At 54.9% G+C, this 24,275-nt stretch overlaps 1 protein-coding gene across 2 annotated transcripts; it reads right to left on the bottom strand.

The window, feature by feature from the left end:
• Nucleotides 1-2,075: 2,075 nt before the first annotated feature.
• Nucleotides 2,076-23,484, bottom strand: PLEKHO2 (pleckstrin homology domain containing O2). 2 transcript variants are annotated; one of them, XM_064267397.1, is made up of 6 exons: nucleotides 23,361-23,484; nucleotides 16,365-16,514; nucleotides 12,051-12,167; nucleotides 7,683-7,787; nucleotides 6,019-6,117; nucleotides 2,076-3,975 (listed from the first exon to the last, which is right to left on the bottom strand). In XM_064267397.1, exons 1-6 carry the CDS (start codon nucleotides 23,370-23,372, stop codon nucleotides 2,959-2,961), a joined length of 1,500 nt encoding a protein of 499 aa, XP_064123467.1. In that variant the 5' UTR covers nucleotides 23,373-23,484; the 3' UTR covers nucleotides 2,076-2,958. The 2 variants fall into 2 exon arrangements, with proteins under 2 accessions (XP_064123467.1, XP_064123468.1); XM_064267398.1 differs by lacking the exon at nucleotides 7,683-7,787.
• Nucleotides 23,485-24,275: the final 791 nt, after the last annotated feature.

Genomic DNA, 24,275 nt, shown 5'->3' on the forward strand with positions numbered 1-24,275 from the left:
AACAGATTTCATATTAATTGCAAGGAAAAACAAAACAAAGCCATTAACTATACAGTGAAAAAAACTGGACACCTTGACCAGGTGATCACAATGAACACTTTCAGTCTGCTTCCAGATGTGATGTCCTGAGAAAGACCAACATCACCTACGTGGTCTTGTGGCTGAGAATACATTATCTCAATCTAATTATGAGGAAACTGCAGACAAACCCCAAGTGGGGACTGTTCTCTTAAAAAGGGGAGAGGGAGCTGTATTCCTTTGAAAATGCCAACATCATGAAAGACAAAGCCAGGCTGAGCAAATGTTTCAGATTAAAGAGACTAAAGATACATGACATTTAAATGCAAAGCTTGCCTCTACCCTGGATTCTGCACCGAGAAAGAATAAATACAATAAAAGGATATTATTGGGTCAAATGACAAAATTCGAATACAAATAATAAATGATTGTATCCATGTTGAATTTACAGTTGATAGCTGTCTTGTGATTATATGAGAGAAGAGCCTTATTTTTAGGTAACACCCATGGAGTATTTAGGAGGAAAGGGCCATGGTGTACAGCTAAACTCTCCAACGATTCAGGAAAAAATTATGTGTATACGAGAGAGTGGGGAAATGAGGAAACAACGGGGGTGAATTTGGAGGGGGGAGAACCTGTTGCTGTCAAGTCAATTCCAACTCACAGTGACCCTATAGGACAGAGTAGAGCTGCCCCATAGGGTTTCCAAGGAGCGGCTGGTGGGTTTGAACTGCCCATCTTTTGGTTGGCAGCCGAGCTCTTAACCACTGAGCCACCAATCTGGGAAAAGGGTATATGGTATACTTTGTACTATTTTCATTCTTGCAACTTTTCTGTAAGTTTGAAATTATTTCCAAATAAAAAGTTGAAAAAATATTTTGAAAAGCATTGACCCTTAGCTCCCAGCCTAGAAAAGATTGGTGGAAGGGGGTGAAATTAGAAGGGCCTGAGTTTAGCCAAGACAGATCCCTGAGGGACAGTGATGCTCCCACCCCAGCCTATGGAAAGGGACCCTAGAACCAAGCCTGGGGGAGCAGCGATGTTACTAATCAATCTGTCTCCTTTTGCTTCTTCGAGGCCAGCCCTGGAGCTGGTCCCCACACCAACAAACAGGCTGGAGCAGAGAAGTTCCGTAGTAAAGGATTTATTGCCAAACTTCAAGGAAGGCGCTTTGTAAGCAGAAGACAGAATGCCATCTTCCTCAGGGAGGCAGGCAAAGCAGCCCCTGGATAGGGCGGCTATTCCTCCCCCTCCCATGGAAGCCAAAGTATGGGAAGCCCATGGGCACTAACGGCATTAGACAAACGAGGTGGCCCAGAGCTACCGTCCAGCCTAGAAACTGACAGATGAGGAAACTGAGGCTCCAATACCTTGGAGCAAGCAACTTGGTTAAAGCCCCAGCCACCTCTGGTTGCTGGTGGGAATATGCTGTTCCCCGAGGGAAGATGGCAGGAGGGGCCATGACCGTGGGCACCTTGTAACATACCTGCTCTTGTGTCAGAGACAGATGGAGGCAGAGAGGCAAACTGTGGCAGGGGAACCCACTTTACTCCAGGAGTGTGGTTTGAGGAGGCCAGCTGGGGACTCGGGAGCCATGACACTGCTGCTCACTCCCACCCCTGCAGGCCACAATGGACTCTGTCCCTCGGGACTCCTGCCACTCCCTTCAAGACAAGAGTGAAAGCACAGTAAAGACAGCCTCGGCCTGTGCTGGCAGGCCCTCAGTGGGCCCTACTGGTAGCTGGGGCTGGGTCACTAGGAAACAAGACCGAGGCCTGCTACCGTGCCCCCTGTCTCCCGTCTCTCTGTAAACAAAGTGCACATGCAGAAGGGCCCTGGGCAGGCCCCGGGGAGGGTGGCTGGGCCTGGGGAGCCAGACCCAAACCTGTGGCTCTTCCCTTGGTCCAGCCATTGCAGTGAGATGGAGACTGGATTGCCGCGGAGCCAGGGGCAATTCCAGAAGGGCTTGACTGACGTCTGGGGTACAGGGTGGGGGTGGTTTTAGGCCCTAACATACCCTCACCAGCACTTGAAGAAATGGCTGGGACATTAACCTGTTTGGGTTGAGAAGGAACCAGAGACCCAGTTATAAACCCTTTTTTTGGGGGGGAGGCACAGAATTTGGGGGTTATCTTCCGAAGGTTGGTTTACGGTCATTACATACGGGTCTCTCTGAGGTTGACTTCAGGGCCACTCTGAGGTTTGCCTCTTCAGAAATGCGGAAGGCTGAACTCCTCCGCCTTGGAGTCCTCCAGATCTAAGCCCTCCAATCATAGCTCACAAGAGGGGAAGGGCCTGCAGAAAATTTCATTTTGCAGAAAAGGAAACACAGGCCCAGAGAGAGGCTACACTGCTACGGCTTCAGCAGGACTGCCTTCTGCCTGCCTTGAGAGGCCCATCTGGGTTCCAGGTCTCACCCGGCTGAGGGGTGAATTGAGCCCCTGGCCTGGGCCCAGGGCTCTGCAGCTACTCGGAACAGGTGGGTGGGGGTGGGAGAAGGGTTGGCTTTAAGGCGACCTCTGCCATAAGGGTTCCTGCCTAGGAATGTCTGCAGATGGGGGCTGCAGAGGGGCTCAGCTGTGCTCTATTCAAAAGTCAGGAATGTAAACTGCTGAGGGTGGGGAACAGAGATGATGCCACCCCCAGAAACCCCAGGTACTATGCCAAAGCCCTGGGGCATTCCAAACAACCACGCGAGCTCACAAACCCAGAGCCTGGAGACCAAGCCAGATAGCTAGGCAGTGGCCTGGGTGGTAGCTGGCACCACTGGCCTGCCCAAGCCAGGGTGGGAAGGACACCCAGGAGTCTCAGCAGTTCCTGGAAGAATCCCAACACGCCCAGTGGCCCTTCCACAGTCTGAGCAGAAGCTCACTTCTTACGGGGCTGGGCTTTGATGGACTGGGTCCGCCAGGAGGAACTATGCCTCTGGCCCAGCAGGCCCTAGGGTGCACTTCTCCTGTAGAGGGTCATCAGCTCCTTCCGCTTCTCCCTTAGCCCAGGTGCTTCCTGGCTCAGTTCCCTCAAATCTCTGATTTCCTGCAGGACCTGAGTGGCCTGCCTCAGCTGCTCCACAGCCTGGCTGAGCAGTGTTTTGGCGCTCACAGTGGCTGGCTGAGTGTCCAGTACCTCGTTCAACAGTTGCTCCGTCTGTTCTGAGGCCACCCTCACCTCCAGCTCAGCACGATACAGCCGCTCCCTGGGCTGCTGTGGATCCTGGGAGCCCTCCCCAAGCAGGTTCCCAAAGGAGAAGCGGCGGGGACGGGACTGAGGCGGCGGGTCCCAGAGAGACGGTGTGGTAGACATTGTTGCATCCTTCTGGTGGGTTCCTGGGGTGGCCGTGGCCTTGGATAGCTTGGCGGCCTCAGAGCTGTCATCTATGCCATTCACTGAGACCTGGGCTGGACCTGGGGCAGAGATCTCAGGGACCCCAGGACTCTGGGCCGGCTCAGAAGCTGCCACGCCTCTCATGGAAGCTCTCAGTTTCTCCGATAAGATCTTGGGTGGGGGCGTAGGGGGCTTCCCACCCTCCTTGGGGGTAGCCTCAGATGTCTCAGAACAGGGTAGCTGGGGTGCTCCTGCACTCTCAGGAGCAGCGGGCTCCTCAGGGCTGGGGTTCTCCCAGCTCACCTTCAGTTTGTCAGACAGGATCCTGTTGGGAGGCTGCTCGGGGCCTCTGTCCTCCTCGGCTGGGGTCTCTGAGTCCTCTTGGCTCTCAGGGTAGGTCTCGGTGCTTGCTGAGATGGGGGTTGGAGCTCTCTCTCCCGCAGGTGGCTCCACCCTGTCACCAAGGCTGGCCATCTCCAGTGCCGATGAAGGCTTGGTGGGAGGCATGGGGGGCCGAAGCTTCTCTCGGGGCTGGGCTGCACTGATATCATCGTTGGAGGTAAATACTGGTGGCCCGCTGTCCGGAACATCAAGGTCCAGGCGCAAAAGCCCATCAGAAGCTGCGCTGGCCACCTGGTGGGAGGCAGTATATGGGCATCATCTTGGATGACTGACCATTGGGTCAAGTGTACTCACCTACAAGGGTCCTCAAACCCTCCCATTCATGGTGCCCACCTCCCCCGCCCCACCTTCCATCCCTCCCTGGCTTCCAAGGCCACTTGGTTAGAAGCAGAACTGATTCTCTGATGACTCCTCTCCTACATCCCCAGAGAACTCTGTTTCAGAGTCATAGGTCAGGAAGTCAGAGCCACAGTGCCCTCTCGGTGCCCCAGCTGGTGAAAGAGGTCATTCTTCTTTAGTGGCAACTGTGCTGGCCTGAGCAGCAAGGGACGTGATTTCAGCCCTCTTTCTGCCCTCTACCTGTATGGTCTTGGGAAGGTCCTTTCTCTACAACCCACCCACGTGCCACCATGCCCATGGTCCCCTCAGCCAATTGGTGACAGGAAGAGAATGCAAATTCAGGTCTCCAGAGTCATCTCAAGTTCACTCATTGTTGCTTCCCCTTCCCGCAGACTTCTGTCCAGTCTGCCAGCCCTGAACCCAGCCCTCCGGTCAAACCGCTCCAGCCTTTGCCTGCCCAGCTGCTCAGCACCCTGTGCCCTCTCTCCTCATGTTGTCAGACAGAGTCCCAGACTTGGGCAGCCCCAGGCCACAGCTGACTGCCAGAAGAGAACAGCTGCGCCCAGCAAATGGCTGTCCCCGCACCTGGCTCCAGGGACCCATGAGGACACCCAGCAACCCCATGGTCATGGGGAGTTGATCTCCCAAGGTTCCTCAGAACGTAGGGTCCTGCTTGGAAGCCTCGCACAAACAACAGCCTAACCCTCATTCCTTTTATATTTACACACCAGTGATCTGGGCGACAGGTACACTCAGTCACTGGGACCACCAGAGACCCTGCCACACACAGCTCCCTCCCTGAACTCTTCTCAGAGGGTTCCCTCTTTCCAAGGCTGCCCCTCCCCCAACATCTCCTAGCCGTCCCCCCCTCAGGTCTTCCTTTTCTCTCTGGCAACTTGAGCTACGCCCTCTGTAGGCTCCTTTCCCTCAGCTGACAGACAGGAACAGGCGGCCTCATCTCAAAAACAAGCCCTCCAGCAACCTTGGGCCCCTTTCTTCTAAGTGTGGTCCTGCCTCTTGCTTCCCTTCCATGTCCCCTTCCCTCAGAAGTCCTCATAACAACCCTGAGCTAACTCCTCCTCTCAGAAAATATGCTGTAAATGTCCCACCTGCCTTTTCCTTCATCCTGCCACTATGACCTGTGGCTGCCACCTGGCTGACGACCCCCTAGGGTCTGTGCCACTCATCTCTGCTTCCTCCTCTTTGGCTCCTTACTGGCTGCTCTTCCCTCACCCTCCAAATGTAGCATTTGCTGACATTCTTTACAGGCCTCCAAAATCTCCCCCTCACCACCTACCACAGACCCATCAGCTCCACTGGTCTGAAAGGGGGTTCCTCCCTCTTTCAAATTCCCTGTGCTCAGGGCCTCCATTCACCCATCTCAAGCTTGGGGAGAACCTTCCCTCTATGTGCGATCCTCCTGTGCCAGGCAATCTCTCAGTTAGCGGTGCTACTCAGCGTAACTTCAACTCGCCTGCCTCAAAACTCAGCTCCCACCCTTCCCTCCACTGCAATCCCCTCACCCCCAGTCTACCAATTGAAACCCTTGCCATCCTTCAAGGGTCAGCTCCTCGGTGGTCCCTCTCTGCCCTGGCCTCCCAGAGCCCCCCTCTGTACAAAAATTAGACACAGCTCTCCTCACAGCAGTCTGTGGTCAGAGCCATTCTCCTGTAAGACCTAGAGGCTGAGCTCTGAAGGGCAGGACTGGCTAAGGTCAGCGTGTGGATTCAGCAAATGAAGCAGGCTCTGGACTTTGGGACATTTACAGTCTGAGCACACATAACACAGTTTCCTCCACATAGACATCCCTGTAGACTGACTACTTAGGGGCCCCCTCAGGAAAAAAGTGGCCCCAAGCCTGGTTGCCACCCCAAGGGCCTGTGGTCCCAGGCTCAACTGACCTCCAACCCAACCAAACTGGGGGCAAGGCCTTACTTCTTTCAAGTGGACTCTCGTAGGTGGCCGGCGCCGCTGGCCTCCCCGTACCCGGTCCCGTGTCACGTGCTCCAGGGCACAGCTCTTGTCCACCTTTACCTGGGAAGAAAGGGAAACCAAGTCAGGCCCCACCAGGCCTTGGGGAGAGTGAGAAGTACCCAGGCATTAACATGACCCAGAAGCAGGGTCTGTACCCGCCATCCTCACTTAATGGGGTCAGGGTCCCATCCGCTGGTCCTCTCTCTGAGGTGTCACCCAGTTTCTGGACCCTTGCTCCTCTCTGTCTCTACATTGCCACGTCTGTCTCTGCAGAGTCTGAGGTGCTCCCGCTACCCCTCAGTCTTTCTGGTCCACCATGGACTATCAGCCCTGCTCCTCTGCCTTTTATAAAGACCCAGGCAGCCTGAGGCTGTTTGGAGGCTTAGCTGTGGGTTGCAGTAACTATGTGCCCAGCTCAGACCCTGTGGTACCTGAGAAAAGGCCACTCTCCCAGGACCCCTGAGGCTAGCCCAGGAAAGAGTAGGGCCTTTGCCCCCTTGGGCCGGGATGTCTGGAGGAAAGCAACACCTCTGAGGGAGGGAACCGGGGGCAGCAGGAGTGGCAAGCCCTAGAGTAAAGTTCCCATGGGAAACCAGACTCAGGGCCATGAAGCAGCCTGACCCTTTGATGCGGAGTGAGGCTAAGACTCCTCACCCCAGCTCTGCTCAGGGTGCAGACCCACTTGGGGGAGGGGGGCTGTCTCTGCTCCTCAGCGGTGGAACCATCCTGCTTCACCCAGACTGGGAGGAGGCCCAGCCCATGGCTCCTGGGGCCTCTCCCAAACCCCACGATGCATCCCATTATCTCTCTCCTCAAGATGGGGACACTCTCCGCAGGTAGTGAAGGGCTGAGCATGATGTAGTCACACAGGACATACACAGGCGCCAAGGGCTAGGAGTCAGAGGACCTGGGTGTTAATGGGGGACTTGTTTTGGAAGATTCACCCCACCTCCCTCGGGCTTCAGTCCTCCTGCAATTCAAGGGGTCACTCAGGATGGCCCCCAAGATTTTAGCCAAAACAGCTAAGAACCCATGGTGTCAAAGACAAAGCATCCCCAGGAGCCTGGCCTCATGGAACAGACATCCTGCCCACCTCAAGACTGATCACGGCCACCACTGCCACAGTCACCACTACCAGCACAGAGGGCTGAGGTCTGCAGGGCTGGGTCACTACAGCAGACAGGGAGGCCCAGGGTCGAGAGTAAGTCCAACCCACAACTTTGTGGCAAAGATAAAAAGTGGACTTTCAAGCTCTCAGGTCACCCCCAGCCTCTGTAGCCTGAGTCTGCCTGCTGTTCCCAGCTGAGGTTGGGTTGAAAGGATGCAACTTACATAGCTGCAGTCAGATCAATTCCACCCACCACTGATCTGCTTCTTAATTTAAAGTAAATTACTTAATTTCTCATCTGTAAAACTGTAAAATGGGGAATATTACCACCTATGGGAGGCTGTTGTAAGGATTAAATGAAGTAACAACAGATGACCCAGTGTCTGTAACAATGTCTGTAGCAGTGACATAATTGAGGGGTTGTCCGGGATGGGGCGGGGGCAGGGTCCTCTTTCAGGTGGCACACGGGTGGACAGAAAAGGGGGGACACAGAGCCACCCACACAGCTGAATCGCACCTCGTCAAGGATCTTGTTCTTGCCTCGGTTGATTCCTTCGTTGAGGGCTTTGATCCAGGATTCTTTCTCCTCCCCACTGGGTGCCTGGAATTTGATGTCACTGACCTGACAGGGGGATGGCAGACATTTAACAGGGCTCATATTTAGGGTCTTAAGGAAGCTTCCCTCCCAGCTCTTCGAACCCACCCTAGGCACAGCTGGTTGGGAACAAACCAAAATGAACCCCACAATGTGCCTGACACCCCAGCTTTGGGAAGCCAGCAGAGGAGGGGCTGTCCCCCAGTATGGAGCTACCAGAGGTTTGGATTGGAATCAGCCTTGCCCAGGGGAAAGAGTTCGAATCCAGCCCTGCCCCAGGGGACTTTCCCAGCAGCCACCTGACCTCTGGGCTTCAGTTTCTTCACTGTAAAGAAGTCCCAGTCTATAGCCACGCCAGGCATGGGTGAGGTGACAGGTGTGAAGGGTGTCCATTGAAGGCCCACTGGAACCAGGGCCTCACCTCAGCTCCACAGTAGGCCCACATCCAGCCCAAGACCCAACTGAAAAATGTGCCCAGACCCCTCCTGGAGGAGGTCTCTTTTCCGGCCTTGAATCATAGACTATCAGAGAAGAAGGGCGTTGGGTGTGCCTCATGAGGAAAATGAGGCTCAGCAGATGGGACAGGACACGGTCAAGGTCCTTTGTGGTCTGAAGTAGAACCAATGAGCCCTGATCCATCCCCAACTCCACCCCCACCAGTCCCTTCCCATCTCAGGCAGGAGCTCTGAGCTCCTGCATTAGAATCATAGGGCAGCTCAGAAAGCCCCTCCTTGGCAGGCTCTGTAGTAAGACAGAAAATGAGCGGGAAGGAACTAGGCCATGGAAACTGAGGGCAGACAGAGCAGTGGGGCCTCAGAGCCACAGAGTTCCCCGCTTACAGCTGTCTGAACTTGAGCCTCAGTTTCCTCATCTGTAAAAGGAGACCACCACCACAACCTGCCTTGTGGAGATGAGAAGATCACTGAAAAACGACTCATCACAGTACTAAACCTAGAACTGAGCACAGAGTGAGTGTTCAGTAATAGGAATGGTCGCCGCTGCCTTCCTTCTGCACAAAACACTCCCAGTTACCTCATCTGCGAAATGGGATAATACCACAGAGCAATGCTGAAGAAATTAAACATGATGAAAAGCCAGGGCCCGGCACATAGTTAAAAAAAAAAAAAAAAAAGGCACATAGGTACTCTAAATGTTTACCAAATGAATGAGCCCATCTATGAATAAACCGGCCAGAGGTTCTTTCCCTCACTTCATTTTTGGGCACTGCCCACTCTCTGACCTCAAGATGCCCTAGTTCTTTGACCAGCAGGGCACCCCACTCTGGTGTTAGTGCCATCCCTCCTGCCACTCTCCCAGTTATGTAACAGGGAAGTACACCTGGCCCCCTCAGCATCCTCATTATATAACTTCCTCCTGCCTGCTGCCTCCTTCCCTTCATGGGGCCTGGGTCCCACCCACCTCTCCACCTCCTCATCTCCCCTTGCCAGGCACAGCCAAATGCTCATTTGCATGACCAGGGTAAATTTGATCCTGGCAGGAGATCTGCAGTGAAGTCAGAAACCCCAGGGCACCTTGGCAACTGTCTCTCAGCCCAGCCACCAGGGCTGCACGGGGCTCGGGGATGGAAAGCGCTGCAGCCAGGGTCCCTGCAATGGGGGCTGGCAGAAAGGAAGCCAGGATCAGCCACTCTGAACCCAGCTCCCCCTCCTGCCACAGGCCCTGAGTTGGCCAGGTGCCTGCTCCATGCAGACTTCACCCACAGAGAGCCTGAGGACATGCTTGGACTCAGGGGAAGGAGCGCTGGCCTGGGAGTCAAGGGAGTGAGGTCACCCTACATAGGCGTCTTCACTTTGGGTCTTAACGGGATAAGGACAGAACCACTGGACCCAGCCCAAACGAAGCCCCTTCCCCTCTGGCCCAGCCGGCCTGTGGCAGACTTTGGGGAGGGTGTCTCTGCTCTTTTCTCTGCAGTGAAGGAAACGTGGCCTCAGGGAAGACCCACTATGCTGCCGGCCAAAGGACTCCCAAAAGAGGTTAAATCAGGCCTAGCTTCACCCTGAGGAACTCTATAATCCTGGCTGAATAAACCAGGCATTCCACAAGGATGAACAGAATGGGCCCAATTAGAATATCAAGAAAATCAAGAAGTCCCTCCACCGGCCACAGCCCCACCCCTTAGCCCTTCCAAGAGCCACAGGGACAGGCCCACTAGGAGTGTAAAAGATAACAGGGACAGCCTCAGAACAGATCCACGTGGCCTGGGAAAAGGGGGAGGGCAAAAAGGCAAAGAGGAAAAAAGTGGGAGGGGGAGAGAGGAGGCAGAGAAGAGGAAAAGGAAAGGGCAAGCTGGCTGCCACCAGTGGGGCAGCAAGGCCTGGCTGTGGCCACCCTGCTTCCTGGCAGCGTCCGCCTGTGACCTCACGGGCAGGGGCGTGGGGATGGGAAGGCAGGGGGAGAAGGGGCACGCAAGACACTGGAGTCTTTGTTTATTTGATTAGAGGGAAAAAAGACCGCCCCAGGACCAGACAGCCAGAGTCATGTGACCTCCTGGCCGGGGCTGGCGGCCTCACTGAGGACTGGGAACACCCAGGGCGATGGGAAAGGAAGGTGAGAGGATGTGCTGGAGCAGTCCACCCTCTGACCTCTGGAGAGTCCCCACCCTCCGGGGAGCTCCTAGGGGTGGTGAGGGTCAGGGAGCCCTTGAGCTGTAACCTGGGTGTGCTGTCCTCCCACCCACTGCCCCCACCAGTGGCTCCTCCAGTTGAGTGTCCTGTTCCCAGAGTCACCCAGGGCCAACCTTAACTCCTGGCAGGGTTGAAGGGAGCGGGGAGGGTGCTGGCTGAAGCAGCAGAGAATGCAGCTGACAAACAGGCCTCTCTGAAGGTCCCACCTAGCCCACCACCAGGGGACTGAGCTGGGCAAAGGTGGCATGCCCAGAGCAGCATGCGCAGAGGACAGCAAGGCTAGGGCCCTCCGCCCCCCATCCACATAAGCGCACTAAGAGGCACACACAGACAGATAGACTCAAGGCCAGGCCGGCACCCAGCTTCACATAGGGGCAGTACATACAGGAGACACACAGGGACAGGCCGTCACACGTTACATGCTCTGCATCCCTAACTCCTGCGCACCTACACAGTACCCACTCAGAGAGGAATCAGGTCTCCAGGGCAGGGTAAGGGCTCCTAGGCCTCAAAGACCAAAGTGTGGCTGTCCTCTTCCTCAAACAGTCCTAAGCAGCAGATGTCAAGTGAGACCTGGGCCCAGCCCCATGAACCCTCTAGAAATCCACTCTTACCCTGGGGCACATCGCCCAAGAGCCCCCTTTTGGAGGGGAGGGGGCATCATGAGAAGATACAAGGAGATATCAGAGCTCTACATCCCCCTTCACTGCTGTCTTGGTTGCTTCTTTGTCCCCATCCATGGCAGGGCAGGACAAAAGGTTGAGGAGAAAAGCATCATGCTCTCCTCTAGTGCCCAGGGCCCCGGGAAACCAAGGGCTGGGCTCCAGACCCCCAAAGTTGGAGGAAAGCCAGAATACCCTCTGGCAAGCCCAGACTCAGATCTGCCACCCAGCCCCCAGTTTCTGTGACTCAGCCCCACTCTGCGAGGCTCCATGTGACGTGCAGAGGTCGGGGCAGCATGTGGTGTGGGCCAGCTGCAGATGGGCACAAGCTGGCGAGAGGTGCTGTACACGCCAGCCTCAGAATCTCAACTCCCTCCTGACATTTGTGAAACTACGCCGTGTGTCAACACCCACCCAGACTCCCCGCCAGGGAAATGTGGTACAAACAGCAAACTTTACATCTGCACACACGGCATGTCACAGGTGAAGAGCCTCGCAGGCAAGAGACTTTCCTCGGCCCCAGCAAAGACAGAAAAGTATAAGGGGAAGAAAGCCGGGGGGCTGCAGACCTCTGAGCACTAAGTCCAGGATGGGGGCAGAAGGGTGGCCCACCAAAGGAGGCCTGGACTGAAGAGGGGGCCGCACCCTCCTCCTGCTGCAGGGTTTCTATCAGAGGCCTCTCATGCCCTCAGCCCTGGGCCTCCTGTGTCTAGGGTGTGGGAGAGGGCTAAGGGCCTCATCCCTCAAAGACTACTTTCCAGCTACAGTCTGGGAAGGAGGCCCCGGGCCCTGGGAGGGAGAGAATGAAGCAAAACTCTCTCACAGCCCAAATGCATCTCCTGTCAACCAGGGGCTGGGGAGACACCAAGACAAAATGAAGAAAGGACCAACCCGGGGCAACCCCTGGGTCTGAACCTTCCAGGGTGATCCTCCCAAGCAGACTGGCCTGGAGAGAGGCCAGGCAGCAGCGGGCACCTCCCTACCTTGTTCCCTGGGGATCGCAGCAGGATAAAGCGGTGTTTCCGCTTGAGGAGAGCACGAAGGTCCTGGCACTTCTCATAGCTGCCGAGCTCCACTGTCTCCACACACTTCTGCTCGTCCTGAAGAAGCAGACAGAGGGGAAACGGGCTGGTGAGAGCCAGGCACACCCGGACCCTCAGCCACCCAGGCCATACCCCAGACTCTGCTACCACCCAGTGAGGGCATTATGGTCAGGTAGGAGCCTCGGGCTGCCACTCAGTCACCAGGGTGCAGTACTCAGACCCCACCAGACGCCTGGTCGGTGCTTAGTACATGCTGGCTGGAGGCATGTGCTGGAGGCTCACCATGCAGATGAGACACAGGGCACCCACCCTGGGTCGAGTCAACGCCAGAGGAGGAAACTGAGGGGGATGCTGGAGAGGCTCAGAGAGGGAGGTAGAGGTCCATGCAGGCCCAGAGGCCAGGCAGAGGTATGTGCAAGAGGTGGCCTGGAAGAGGGAGTAGGAGGTCATCAAGTGGGACAAAAGGAAAAGGCAGAGCCACAGAGGGAAGCATGAACAAGGCACGTTTGGGGCTCCACGCCTTGCCTTCACCACAAGTGATCCTGCCTTTACCAAAGCTAGCTCCTCTACCTGGCATCTTCCTCTGCTGCCCCTCACCCCAGCCCACAGGTCATGCAGAGGAGAGGCAAGGGCTCCGGACTGCCATCCTGAGACCTCTCCCAGGCCATCACTGGACACTGGCCAGGCTGTCTTCCTGCCCAGCAGCCCTCGTACTTGAGTGTTTTCTCCATGGGCTCAATCCACCAGGTACCTCTCCAGGAAGCTGCCAGGGACAAGCTCCCGCTCTCAATGTTGGTCAATGCTCCACCTTGCAGGGATGACCAAGTTGGAACAACTTCCAACTTGCTTCACTTGAGAAGCAGGCTCTTCCTGGGGGCACACCACCCTGAGACTGGCAAACAAGTTATGAAAATCCTGGCAGTTGGACATCATGCAGAGTCAGCAAGAACACCCACCCAGGGAGCGTTCAGTGCTCTGCAGCTTTCAGTTTGGGAGGCAGGGACTTGATTGTTTGCAGAGAAGATGCCCCAATTTCCCTCCACGTTAATCTACGTGTACTGAGAGACGCTGACACTTGGCGAGCGATTCTGCATCAGTGTTATCAACAGGCTGCTCTCCACAGTGATCTTCCAAGGGTGGTTCTTCAACTAGCAGCATCAGCATCTCCTGAGAACTTGTTAGAAACGCAAATCCTCAGGCTCCTTCCCTACTAACTCATAAACTTGGGGGGATGGGCCAGGCAATCTGAGTTTTAACAAGCCCTCCAGACAATTCTGATGCCTATACCAGTAGTTCTCACCTTTGGTGGCACTTGGGAGCTTTTAGAAACCCAATGCCCAGGCAATATCCCAGATCAACTATATTAGGGCCTCAGGAGGTGGGGTCCAGGCACACAACGGTCTAGTTTAAAGTTTCCCAGATGATTGTACAGCCAAGGTGGATGACACTAACTTATGCTTTCTTCAAGGGCAGCGGTGGTTCAGCGGTAGAATTCTCGCCTTCCATGCGGAAGACCTGGATTTGATTCTGGGCCAACGCACCTCACGTGCAGCCACCACCTACCTGCCAGTGGAGGCTTGCGTGCTGCTGTGATGCTGAACAGGCTTCAGCGGAGCTTCCAGACTAAGACAGACCAGGAAGAAATGCCTCGAGATCTACTTCTGAAAGTTAGCCAGCGAAAGCCCTACGAAATCATGATGGTCTCATCTTGTTGTGCGTGGAGTCACCATGATTTGGGGGCAGCTAACAACCACATGCTCTCTTCAGCCACTCAGAGGAAGGGGACTAGATGGCCAGGACAGCCTGGTTTTCCCCATCCAGATTCATTCAGGTGTGTTTCCCCATTTTTGCCTCTATATCCGTTTTCAACCCCTAGTCTGCAATCCCTTCCAAGTTCCTCGTCTGGACACAAGGGCCAGTAAAATCCAAGTGCTCCAGGAAGCTGCCCTGACCACATTCCATGAGCCCCTGAGCCCTGGGACTCTCCCTCTCTCCTCTGAAGTCCTCTATCACTTACTGCTGAGAACACACACTTGCCAGGTGCAGGCACCAGCCCTGCCCCGGGGAAGCACAGTGCGAAGTCCCTGCTTGGCCTTCTCTCGCTGCCCCACCCTATGCGCAGGGCAGCCCTCGGGAGGGGCGTGCATACCACCAGTTTGCTGGAATGAATGCCTGGCACAGAGGTAGACCCCAGGGAGCGCCCCCTACCTAGGCATCCAGAGAAAGAAAGCTGCCTGGGGAAGGATCCCTTGTCCAGAGAGCAGCTCACCTGCCCCATGTCTACAGGCCTCCCTCAACTGGGCAACCGCTGGCCCACACACACCCCAGTCCATCCCCACCACCAGCCGCCAGCTCCCCACAGCTGCCTGGCCTGGGTCTCCTCTCCACTAGAAATGCTGAATCATCCTGGCCCTTCTGCAGCTCAGAAAAAACAGATCAACCAGCAGGCAATGGGCGGGGGCAGCATCTTTGGAATGTCAGCTTCTCTGACAGCAAAGACATAGCCAAGAGCCGCTAGCTCGGGCTCCCCTAGTTCCTTACATCAGAAAGAGGAATTGAGCTAATAAGCATTTCTCAATTCCTCCTTCTGGGCCAAGCCTTTCCCCTTCCCCCCACCAAGTGCTAAGTTCTTGAAGTTGCATTTAGGTTTTTAATAGTGATCTTTTTTTTTTTTTTTAAGCACAATTAGATTTTTCCTGTTTAGGGGATGTGAAATCCTTCCTGCTTCCCAGCTGTGCCCAGATGTGGCAAGGCGGCCCAAGACACGTCTGGCAGTGCCTGATGGGCCGACAGTTGGGGGCCTGTCACTCACTCTTATAGCAGCTAGGACTGGAGGGAGCTGTGACAACCCCCTTTGTTTATAAAAATATCTTTTTGCTGCCACGTCTCCAACTGTGGTACACCCAAATTTGGTGACAGCAGCAATGCAGAACCTGGGGGGCTGTCTGTTTGTGAACCCTCACCCCTTTGCTCTCCCCTCCGCTGCTTCTCTGACGCCCCAGCCGTGAGCCTGTGGACTAGGGCAGGATAGGAAGGTACGCTCAAAGGCACCTCCTTTAAACACTTAGACCTGAGTTGCCCAAGCTTTCTTGGCCTGGGACAATAGTGGACCTGCCAAGATACCCCAGGGCACACTGGGAGAGGCTGATGGGGAAGAGAGGCAGGTGCCTTCTTCTGCCCCCAGGCCAGCTCCTTCCCATTTACTTCATCTGTCAAAGGCATACAGTGATACCCCATTTTCAGTAGGTAGGCCAACAGCCTCAACCCCAAAAGACAAACCACATCTACAAGTAAAAGCCACCAAAAACAGTCACAAATTCCCATAGTGAATGAATGTATTTGCCTCCTTGGGTTCTCACACAAAGCTTTACTGACCTTTACTTAACACACAATTTTAACATCCTTAGAGTCTAAGCTTCAAGCCTGCTGAAAACTAGGAGCATGAGAGTCTAAAGGGAGAAGATGTGAGGGCCATCAGAAGCATGAGGACAATAGAAGTAGCAACCGGCAGCTTGATGTAAAAGGTGAAAGAAAAGCTGAGAAGTATAGGCCAGCAGTGTGGAATATGCCGATAATGATGGGCCCTGAGCCATCAACCTAGGCCAGTACCTTCTGTTGAAGGAGACAGAAAATATTTAACATATTTTGGAGGATTTCCACCAAAAATTGTATTGGAGTTTATTTGTTGGTATCTCTTGGTGGAAGGTACACTGGATCTGCTGTAGACCTGGGTCCTCCATGCACTGGGAGGTGCTCAACAAGCATTGTGCCCCACCCCCGATCCTCAGGATCCTCTTCTATAAAATGTTCCAGAATGCCCACTCTCATGGGACTGTTGGGAATGTCAAATGAGAGGTGTGTAAGCATTCCAAACAAGTATGAGCACCAGTTATTATTTCTACTACCATTGCTGAATGGAGCAAGGTTCAGTTTTCTGGAACATTCATTTATGTGGAACTTTGTCCACTGACAGGGAGTTATGATGTGTGGGTGTACAATTAAGGAAATAAACACACATCTATATGCACATTCAATTCAAAGAATCTCTCACCCTATCTAGATTTGTCCCTAGATATATTGACCCCATATTGCAAACAGAAGTCCAGAGAAAGTTAGGCGCTTGTCCAAGGTTGCAGAACATGTCAAAGGTACAGCAGGTCTTCCAGCCCCAGTCCTAGGCTACTCCTTCTGACCTGGGCTAACCCCAGTTTGCCCTCTATTCCAGAACCCCCCAATCTCAGGGCAGGTCCTTACCTCGTTCTCGTAGACCAGGAGTTGGGCATGGCAGAGAAGCAAGTAGCGGTCTTTCCAGAGACTCAGGAGACCTCCACTACTCTTCTTAATCCAGCCGGCCTTGTCTGCTGTCCGCGCTCCACGTGGCTTCTCACCCCCTTCCTTCACGCCCTGCAAAAAAGTACCAGGACATTCTATGAGGGTTGCTGTCACGGAGCTACAGGTCCACAGGCCACGCGAGGGGTATGTCCCTGTGCTGGGCACCCATGACTCCTAAGCCAAATATTCTTAATCCAATAACAGTAATAACAGTAGCAGCTATAAAAGTCACAGCAGCAGCCACCTCATACTGAGCCACTGTGTTTAGTATTACACACGTCGTCTCATTTAACCTGTACAACTAACTACGCTCTGAGATGTGCCATCATTATCCACGCGGCACAGCAAACTGAGGCTCGGAAAGGAGAGATGACTTGCCCAGAGTCACACAGCTGGAGGGATAGAGCCAGATTTCAAACCAGCTTTCTCTGGACCCTTATTTCTTCCTACTCCACCATTCTGCCTCCCTTCACGTCCAATCATGTGTTCACTCAGCCAGTCAACAAACATCATACTGAACACCTACAGCATCACATGTGCTGAGCTAGGCTGAAATGAATAAAAACAACGCAATCTCTGCCCTCACGGAGCTCACAATGGCAGGGAGGAGGCGCAGAACAAATAAACACCAGACATAAGCACAGTGACAATTGTGAAATGCTCAGAAGGAACTGAAAAGAGGGCAGCAAGAAAGGACAGTGGGGGATCTGGTGCAGGTCAGGGTGGTCCAGGAAGGCCTCCCAGAGGAAAAAAAAGGAGGTGGTGTTTAAGCAGGGATCAGAAAGCTGGGAGGAAGCAGGCAGGCAGAATGGTAACTGGTCTCTCTACCCTACCCTTCTAGAGAACCCATTCTGCAGCCCCTGCTCCCTGCTGCCCCCACCCCTCCCTGCCCCAGGCCAGGACTTCAGGGTAGCCACCCCCTGGAGACAAAACCATCTGGTGAAGGCTCCAGGGCTCTTTGCCTTTGACCACAGGCTGGACAGGGGCAGCCAACCTGGAGCCTCGAGTCTGGCCACCAACATCCTATGCCCCCTCCATGGCTTGCTTGGGTGGCTGGGTGCCAGGTACAGCTAGCCCACCAGATGGGGCCAGATGCAGCTCTGAGTCCCCAGCACCCAGGACTGTTTTTTTACACAAGATGAGTGCTCAAGATATCTGTGAAATAAAAATAAATATATACCCAATTTGCTTAACACTTTGCTTCAGTGACTAGTAGCTCTGAGTAGAGAGCGTGGAGGTTAGGCAGAAGGAAAAAGGGCCATGAGGTATGAGAATCTAGAGGATGCTAGAAGGAAATTGGCACTGACTAATTCTGACTGTACTTTTAATTTACATAAAAGTCAAAAAAAGGGGCCCCAGTTAAAAGAGACACGCCTCTCCCCAGGGATACCCTGTGGCCACAGCTGCCTTAGGGAGGACAAGCCCAGGCAGATGTAGGTGTGGCGAGCTGTCAGCCGCTGGGGCCAGGCAGGGCTCTGCTCTCCATCATTGTAGGCAGTGCAGCCCCAGCCTGGTTCTCACTTTGAACTGCAAATTCTGGTGGCTGGAGTCTGGCCTTTGAAACCCAAATCGGACAGGCCAAAGGCAAACCACTGAACTCCTGCAAGCCTCAATTTCTCCATCTGTGAAATGGAGATATTAACAGAAGTTGCAAGGATTAGAACTGCACGAGGGCAGGGATTTTTGTTTTGTTTACTGCTGCATCCTCAATGTCTAGAACGGTGCGTAGTACACAGTAGATGCTTAATAAATGTAAGCTGCTGAATAAAGATAAGGCGCTTTACGTAAAGCAGTCTAGTATACCCTAAACGTGGCCAACGGTAGCCATCAGTATTGTTGCTGTCACTGCCATCCTCTCTGGTTCTGGGCCCTTTCGCTGGGCATGGTTCAGAATTCAGGACAAGGTCTTCCCGGACTAGAAATGCTGGGCCCCGGTGCTCCAGGAGTTCCAGAAATGTGGGCTGCCCCCTCAGGGTCTCTCCTGACTTGTAGATAGCAAGAGAAATGGAGAAGTGGGATGGTCCCAAATGGCCTTCCCAAATGGAGGAATGAGGAAGTGGGAGGCTTGCCCATAGGTCAGTTATGAGCCACCCTGTCCAGAGGAAGAAGGGACTTCGTTTCAGGGCCTTTTGACAAGAAGGGGGAGGCTCTCATAGCCTATCCCTGTACCCAGCTGCCCCTCCACACATCAATACTGACACCCTGTGTTCAGCTCCCAATGAGCCATGTGACCTCCAGAGGTTCAGACCCCTCCGTGGCCCCTGGAAGGCTGTCACAGGCCAAAGGCTAGAAGGGTAGAACTGAGAAATGGAAACCTCACCCACACTTCACATACTCATGATCCTTCTTTGGGCAAAACTGGCTAGAGCACCACGGGCCATGTCCTAGGCCTGCTGTGGCCTGGATGGGCAGACTTTTGTGTCTCTTAAACAAGGCAGTAGGGGCTATAGAGTATAGGCTGCTGCCCAAGTCTCCCACCTCTGAGCTCCAGGCTTGCCTCCTGCTTTTCAGGGGGCCCACCGCATCAGATCTCATATCCCTTTTCTAAACTCCCTCTGCTCGAAACCACTGCCTGCTTCACCCACTGTCTGCCACATGAAGTTCCCAGGGTGCAAGGCAGGACCTTGTGTCTTGACCACTGCCCTCTCTGGCCTAGCAGAGCACACCCAAAGAACACTAGGATTGGATTAGCTAGACAGGCAGGTCTAGGGCTGGTAGGACCAGGGCAGGGCTGAGGCAGGAAACTTTGGGACTGGAGGGTGGGGCGACTGAGGAGCTGGAGGTAGCATGAACCAAAGCTTAGGGAAGGATTTTCCTGTCAGGATCATCCACGGAAGTAGCCACCCTGCTTGCCTGCCACTCTCTACCCAGCCCCTCACGCTGCCCCTCAGACCCCCTCCCACCAGGGGGCCTGGCTCGGCCCCCAGTGAATTTTAATAATTGGCCCTTTCCCTTGGCAGGGCTCACAGGAGAGGTTTTGTCCTGCTCAGCCCAGTTTCTCGGCTTCCTCCCATCTTACTGACCAGCTGACCAGTGTTCTTCCTGTTTCACTCTCTTCCCTCCCATCCAACCTCAACCAGGCCCTCCCCCGCAGCTGTGAGCTGCTCCTGAGGCACCCTTGGGGAACTAGCCTGGCTCCCCTTTGCCTGAGGTGGGAGAGTATCTGGGTCATTCATCAAAAATAAAAGATGCCAGGTGACCCCGACCCTGTGCACAGAAAGGAGCAAGTGCAAAGCCACAACACACAACATGGACCATGACAGAGAGACAAAGACCAACAGAAGAAACCTTGTTGACTAGTCAGGACCTCACATCACAGGGAGCTTATGATAACTTCTGCCCTTTGACTAAACCCAGTGATGCTCTGACCAAATTCTACTAAGAACCCGCCATGTCAGAGCCCTGTGATGGGGCAATCAGAGAGGAGGCACAGGCTCTACCCAGGTGGAAAAACCCAGTCTAATGAGGGAGACCGATTCCCTACCCTTAGGGAGTCCCCAGGCAGATGGGGGACACAGCAACTTGGGGGGACTTCCAGTCTGGTGGGGGTCACACAGACCCTGCCCAAAGGAAGTCCCCAATCTGTGAGATGGGTGGGCACTCCCTGCTTGACAGGGTCCTAGTCTGTTGGGAGAGACATAAGACCTACCCTGAGAGATCCCCCAGTCCTGGCTCTCAAGTAGGGAAGGTAAAGGCTTAGGAAGGCCCTGCAGAAGGCAAGGTTTGGGTAGGGATGAAAAGACGAGATACAAACCTTGGCCCAGAGGAGAAGAAAAGGCACAAAGGGTGTCAAAGACCCTGAACTCTCAATCCCTTCACTATAGAACAAGAAAGCCAGGCCCATCTCAGGGAACATCTAGCTCAGCTGGCATAACAGAGCCTGTAAAGAAAATGCTCTACATCTGACTACGGTGAGTAACGACTGGGGTCTTAAAAGCCAGCGAGCGGCCACCTAAGATACATCTACTGGTCCTATCCCGGCTGGAGCAAAGGAGGATGAAGAAGACGGAAGACACAAGGGAAAGATTAGTCTAAGGGATTAATGGACCACAACTACCAGAACCTCTACCAAACTGAGCCCAGAAAAACTAGATGGTGCCCAGTTACCACCATCGACTGCTCTGACAGGGCTCACAATAGAGGGTCCTGGACAGAGTTGGAGAAAATGTAGAACAAAATTCAAATTCACGCACATACAAAAAACAGACCAGGCTTGCCGGTCTGACAGATCTAGAGAAACCCGAGTACGGGCCCCTGGACACCCTTTTAACTCAGTACTGAAGTCACTCCTGAGGTTCAGCCTTCAGCCAAAGGTTAGACAGGTCTTTAGGGCCAATAATAACACACGTGAGGGACGTGCTTCTTAGTTCAATCATGTGTATGAGACTAATGAGCACAGCAGCCCAAAAGCTAAGACGAGAAGGCAGGAAAGGACAGGAAAACTGTATGAATGGAAACAGGGAACCTGGGGTGGAGAAGGGGAGGGTGTTGACACTTCGCGGGGTTGGCAACCAATGTCACAAAATAATTTGTGTATCAACTCTTTAATGAGAAACTAATTTGCTCTGTAAACTTTCACCTAAATCACAATTTAAAAAAAAAGAGAGAAGAAAAGAAAGCCAGGCCCAGACAGGGCAAGAGATTAGCCGAAGATCACAAAACCAGTGCTGCTTCACTCAAGGTGGTGAGGGCAAATGGGCAGCCTGGAGTCACCCAAGGTGGAGCCAGGGAAGGCAGGACGACTGTGGGACAGGAGGGGGACAGAAGACTAGGGCAGAGACAGAAAACCTGGAAGCAGTCTTTTCAACATTACTCCAGTGGTAGTAATAATGCCCTACATTGGTATTCACAGTTTTCAAATCTCTTGCACACACATCATCACATTTTTGGATATCCCCTCCCCTCATTTTACAGATGGGGAAACCAAGGCCCTGAGAACACAGGTGGGCGGATGTCCAGATCAGCACTTCTTCACCAAGACTAAGCCTGGTGGAGACCACCAGCCCATTGAACAGAGGGTGTCACTGAGGCTGAGGGACCTTGGCATGCAGGGTGAGAATGCTGAAAACCAGGGGTAGGGCCGAAAGCAGCCACTTGGGAGTGAGGTGATAAGGCCTTCCTGGGCCTGGGGTCAGGCGACAGAGCACTTGACTATGATCTAAGAGGTGTTTTAGAGAAATAAAAGTGGGCACTGAGGGCTAGAGGAATGAGGGGAAGCTATTGGGAGAGAAAGTGGGAGGAAAGGAGAGCTAGGGACACCAAGTGGGAGACAGGGGCCCGGGTTGTATGGGTGTGGCTGGGGCAGGGGTGTAAGTGGTTAAAGCACCGATGTCCCAGGTATGCCAGGAGCTTTGGGCATCTGGGAGTCAGTAAGCCACAATGCTAGAGACTCAGGACCAGAGGGAATGAGCAGGGCTGGGCTGGCCACAGACAAACCATTGGCCCAGGAGGCCCCAGGAGAACTTCTCTTAATTGGGGGCCAGAGCAGACAGGGAAATGGAGTAATCCAGACCCGTGTCCTCTGGGAGCAGGGGAGAGGCCTCCGGCAGAGAGCCCAGGAGCCCAGCTCTGAAGCAGCAGGGGCCTGGGGCAGGGGAGGGCAGCCCCACCCCTGTCAGCAAGAAACCACAGCAAATCATAGTGGCCTGACTTTGCTGCCTACCTCCACCCACTCCGAGAGAAGGGGCCACAGTCATACTGTCAGAGCCCAGAGAGGAGACTAGGCCCTATATTTCATAGAAGAGGAAATGCAGGCCGAGAGGGGAAGTGACTTATCTACCATCCCACAGAAACGCAGGGCCCGGTGTGGGGGGAACGCTGATGTCCAGTATCAGCTGCCCCTGGGCAGTGGCCCCCGGAAGTAGGGAGGTGGGTACTGACGGGGACACAGGCAGCCTTGTCCACTCAGGGCTCCCCGGTTGGCCAGGGTCACCCCAAGAGTGAAAGTTTCACCTTTCACCCTTCCAGGCACAGACCCATCCCTTCCCAGGAGCTGAGATGGACAGAAACTGGAGCTCCCTCAGGGTATAAGAAGCAAAGTCAGCACCACCCTCTAGACCCAGCAGGCCTCTCCTAATTTATTCATTCCACAGGCATACAGTAAGTGCTTGCTGTGTGCTAGACTGCTGAATGATGGTGCTGCTGGGAGAACTGGGCTGGCAAGGAGAGGGCAGGGGTCACAGAGTACCTGACTCCACCTCAGACTAGCAGTGTCCTGAGGGGGAAGGAGGCTCAAGGGGCACTGCTGGTCCTGCAGCCAAGCTCTTGCCCGGAGGTCTTCCTCCCTCAGATGTGGGGAAGGCAGAGACCAGGATCAGCCCTTGTGCAGACCTGACTCTCAAGCTAGAGTGTTCACAGACGGATGTGGGCTGGAGACGAGGGTAGGGGGAAAAGGGACTCACAGGGCCTTATACAGGGGAGAAAAATTAAGCTTCTCCAGTTCTATCACCACCGGGCACGGCTATCGTCTCAGTTCCTTGGGACAGGGACCCCGGAACCCATAGACCCCCGACGACACACACACAACCAGCTTGCCCCTCGGGATCCAGTCTGATGGGAGCGGGGAAGGGAGGGGTTCAACACAACTCTGGGTTCGAGTCCAGTTCCCTAGGCTACTTTCAGTAAGTCGCCAAACTCGCTTCAGTCTCCCTGTTAGCCAAGAGGGACAATAACAACCACGACAGTCGTGGAAGAAGCCAAAGAGATAATAAAAGAGGATGCGGTCTGCGAGGTGTCCAGCGCAGATTCCTGTCCCCGCCCTTGACCCCACCTGCCTAGGCTCTGTCTGGGTGTGGGGGCCCCTTAGACGGGCGGGAGTGGGGCGGGCAGGGCCAAAGGCCTGAGCCCGGGACCCCAGTCGCCGTGAAGGGCTGGAAGACCCCAGCCCAGCCTCCCCACGCCGCCTAGTCCTGTCCTCACCTCCTCCTCCATGGCGAATCCGCTGAGGTCTGGCCGCTCCGCCGCTCACTCCCGGCGCGGCGCGGGCTCCGCCACCTCCATCCACGCGCAGCCGGGCGGCGGCTCTCGACGTTCTGTCCCGCCAGCAGCCTGGGGCCCAAGAAACTTCGGGGGGGCGGGGCCGGGGGCGGGGAGAGGCTTCCGGAGGCCGGGGGCGGGGCGGGGACCGGGGGCGGGGTGGAGAAAGGGGCGGGTCTGGGGCGGGTGGGCGGGGCCGGGCGGGAATAGCGGGGTCTGGAGGCCTGGACGGGGGCGGGAAGGAAGGGGGCGGGGCCTGAGGCGGGGCGAGTGGTGGGGCCGGGGCGGGGCCGGAGCTGGGGGAGGGGCCGGGGCGGAGGAAGGTTTCCCGGACTCGTGGAGGAAGAGCCACCGGGAGGGGGCATAGGATGGTGGTGGGGCGGGAGGAGGGGAAGGGGGGTTTCCGGCCCAGAGGCGGAGGAGAGTGTGCAGGCGGGGCTCGCTGGCGGGACCAGGGTTGGGGGGACCGAGTGAGCGTCCGCGGCTTTGACCGCCGGTCTCCCGGAGGTCTCCTGAGAGGACTGGGCTGGGGTTACCGGACTGGGCCGAGCCGCCCTGGGCGACCCAGAGGTGGGGCCATCAAGCGGCTCCGCTTCTTTTGTCCACGAAGTTGGGCCAGTGGCGACACCCTGCTGCTCTTCTCCCTGGAAGCTCCGGGCAGGGTCGGTCCTGGAGCTCAGTCTCCGTCAGGAGGATGGTGTAATGGGGAAGACCTGGGGCTGGCAGCCTGGACACCGAGCCTTCTTTGGGCGAGTCGACCCTGCCTCTCAGAGGTCCCAAATGCTGTCTTCTCCTCTAGTTGAGCTTTGCTCAGAGATGTCTCCTCTCTAGTTCTCATATCTGAAGACCACCGCTACC

This window comes from Loxodonta africana, chromosome 13 (assembly GCF_030014295.1).
Source record: "Loxodonta africana isolate mLoxAfr1 chromosome 13, mLoxAfr1.hap2, whole genome shotgun sequence".
NCBI classification, from domain to species: domain Eukaryota; kingdom Metazoa; phylum Chordata; class Mammalia; order Proboscidea; family Elephantidae; genus Loxodonta; species Loxodonta africana.

Excerpts from the sequence above, each read along its gene's own strand:
- PLEKHO2 (XM_064267397.1), bottom strand. Across the intron at positions 7,788-12,050 it reads TGCGATCCCCAGGGAACAAG|GTCAGTGACATCAAATTCCA; the intron begins GTAGGGAGGTGC and ends TCCCCCTGTCAG. Across the intron at positions 3,976-6,018 it reads CGAGAGTCCACTTGAAAGAA|GTGGCCAGCGCAGCTTCTGA; the intron begins GTAAGGCCTTGC and ends GCCTCCCACCAG.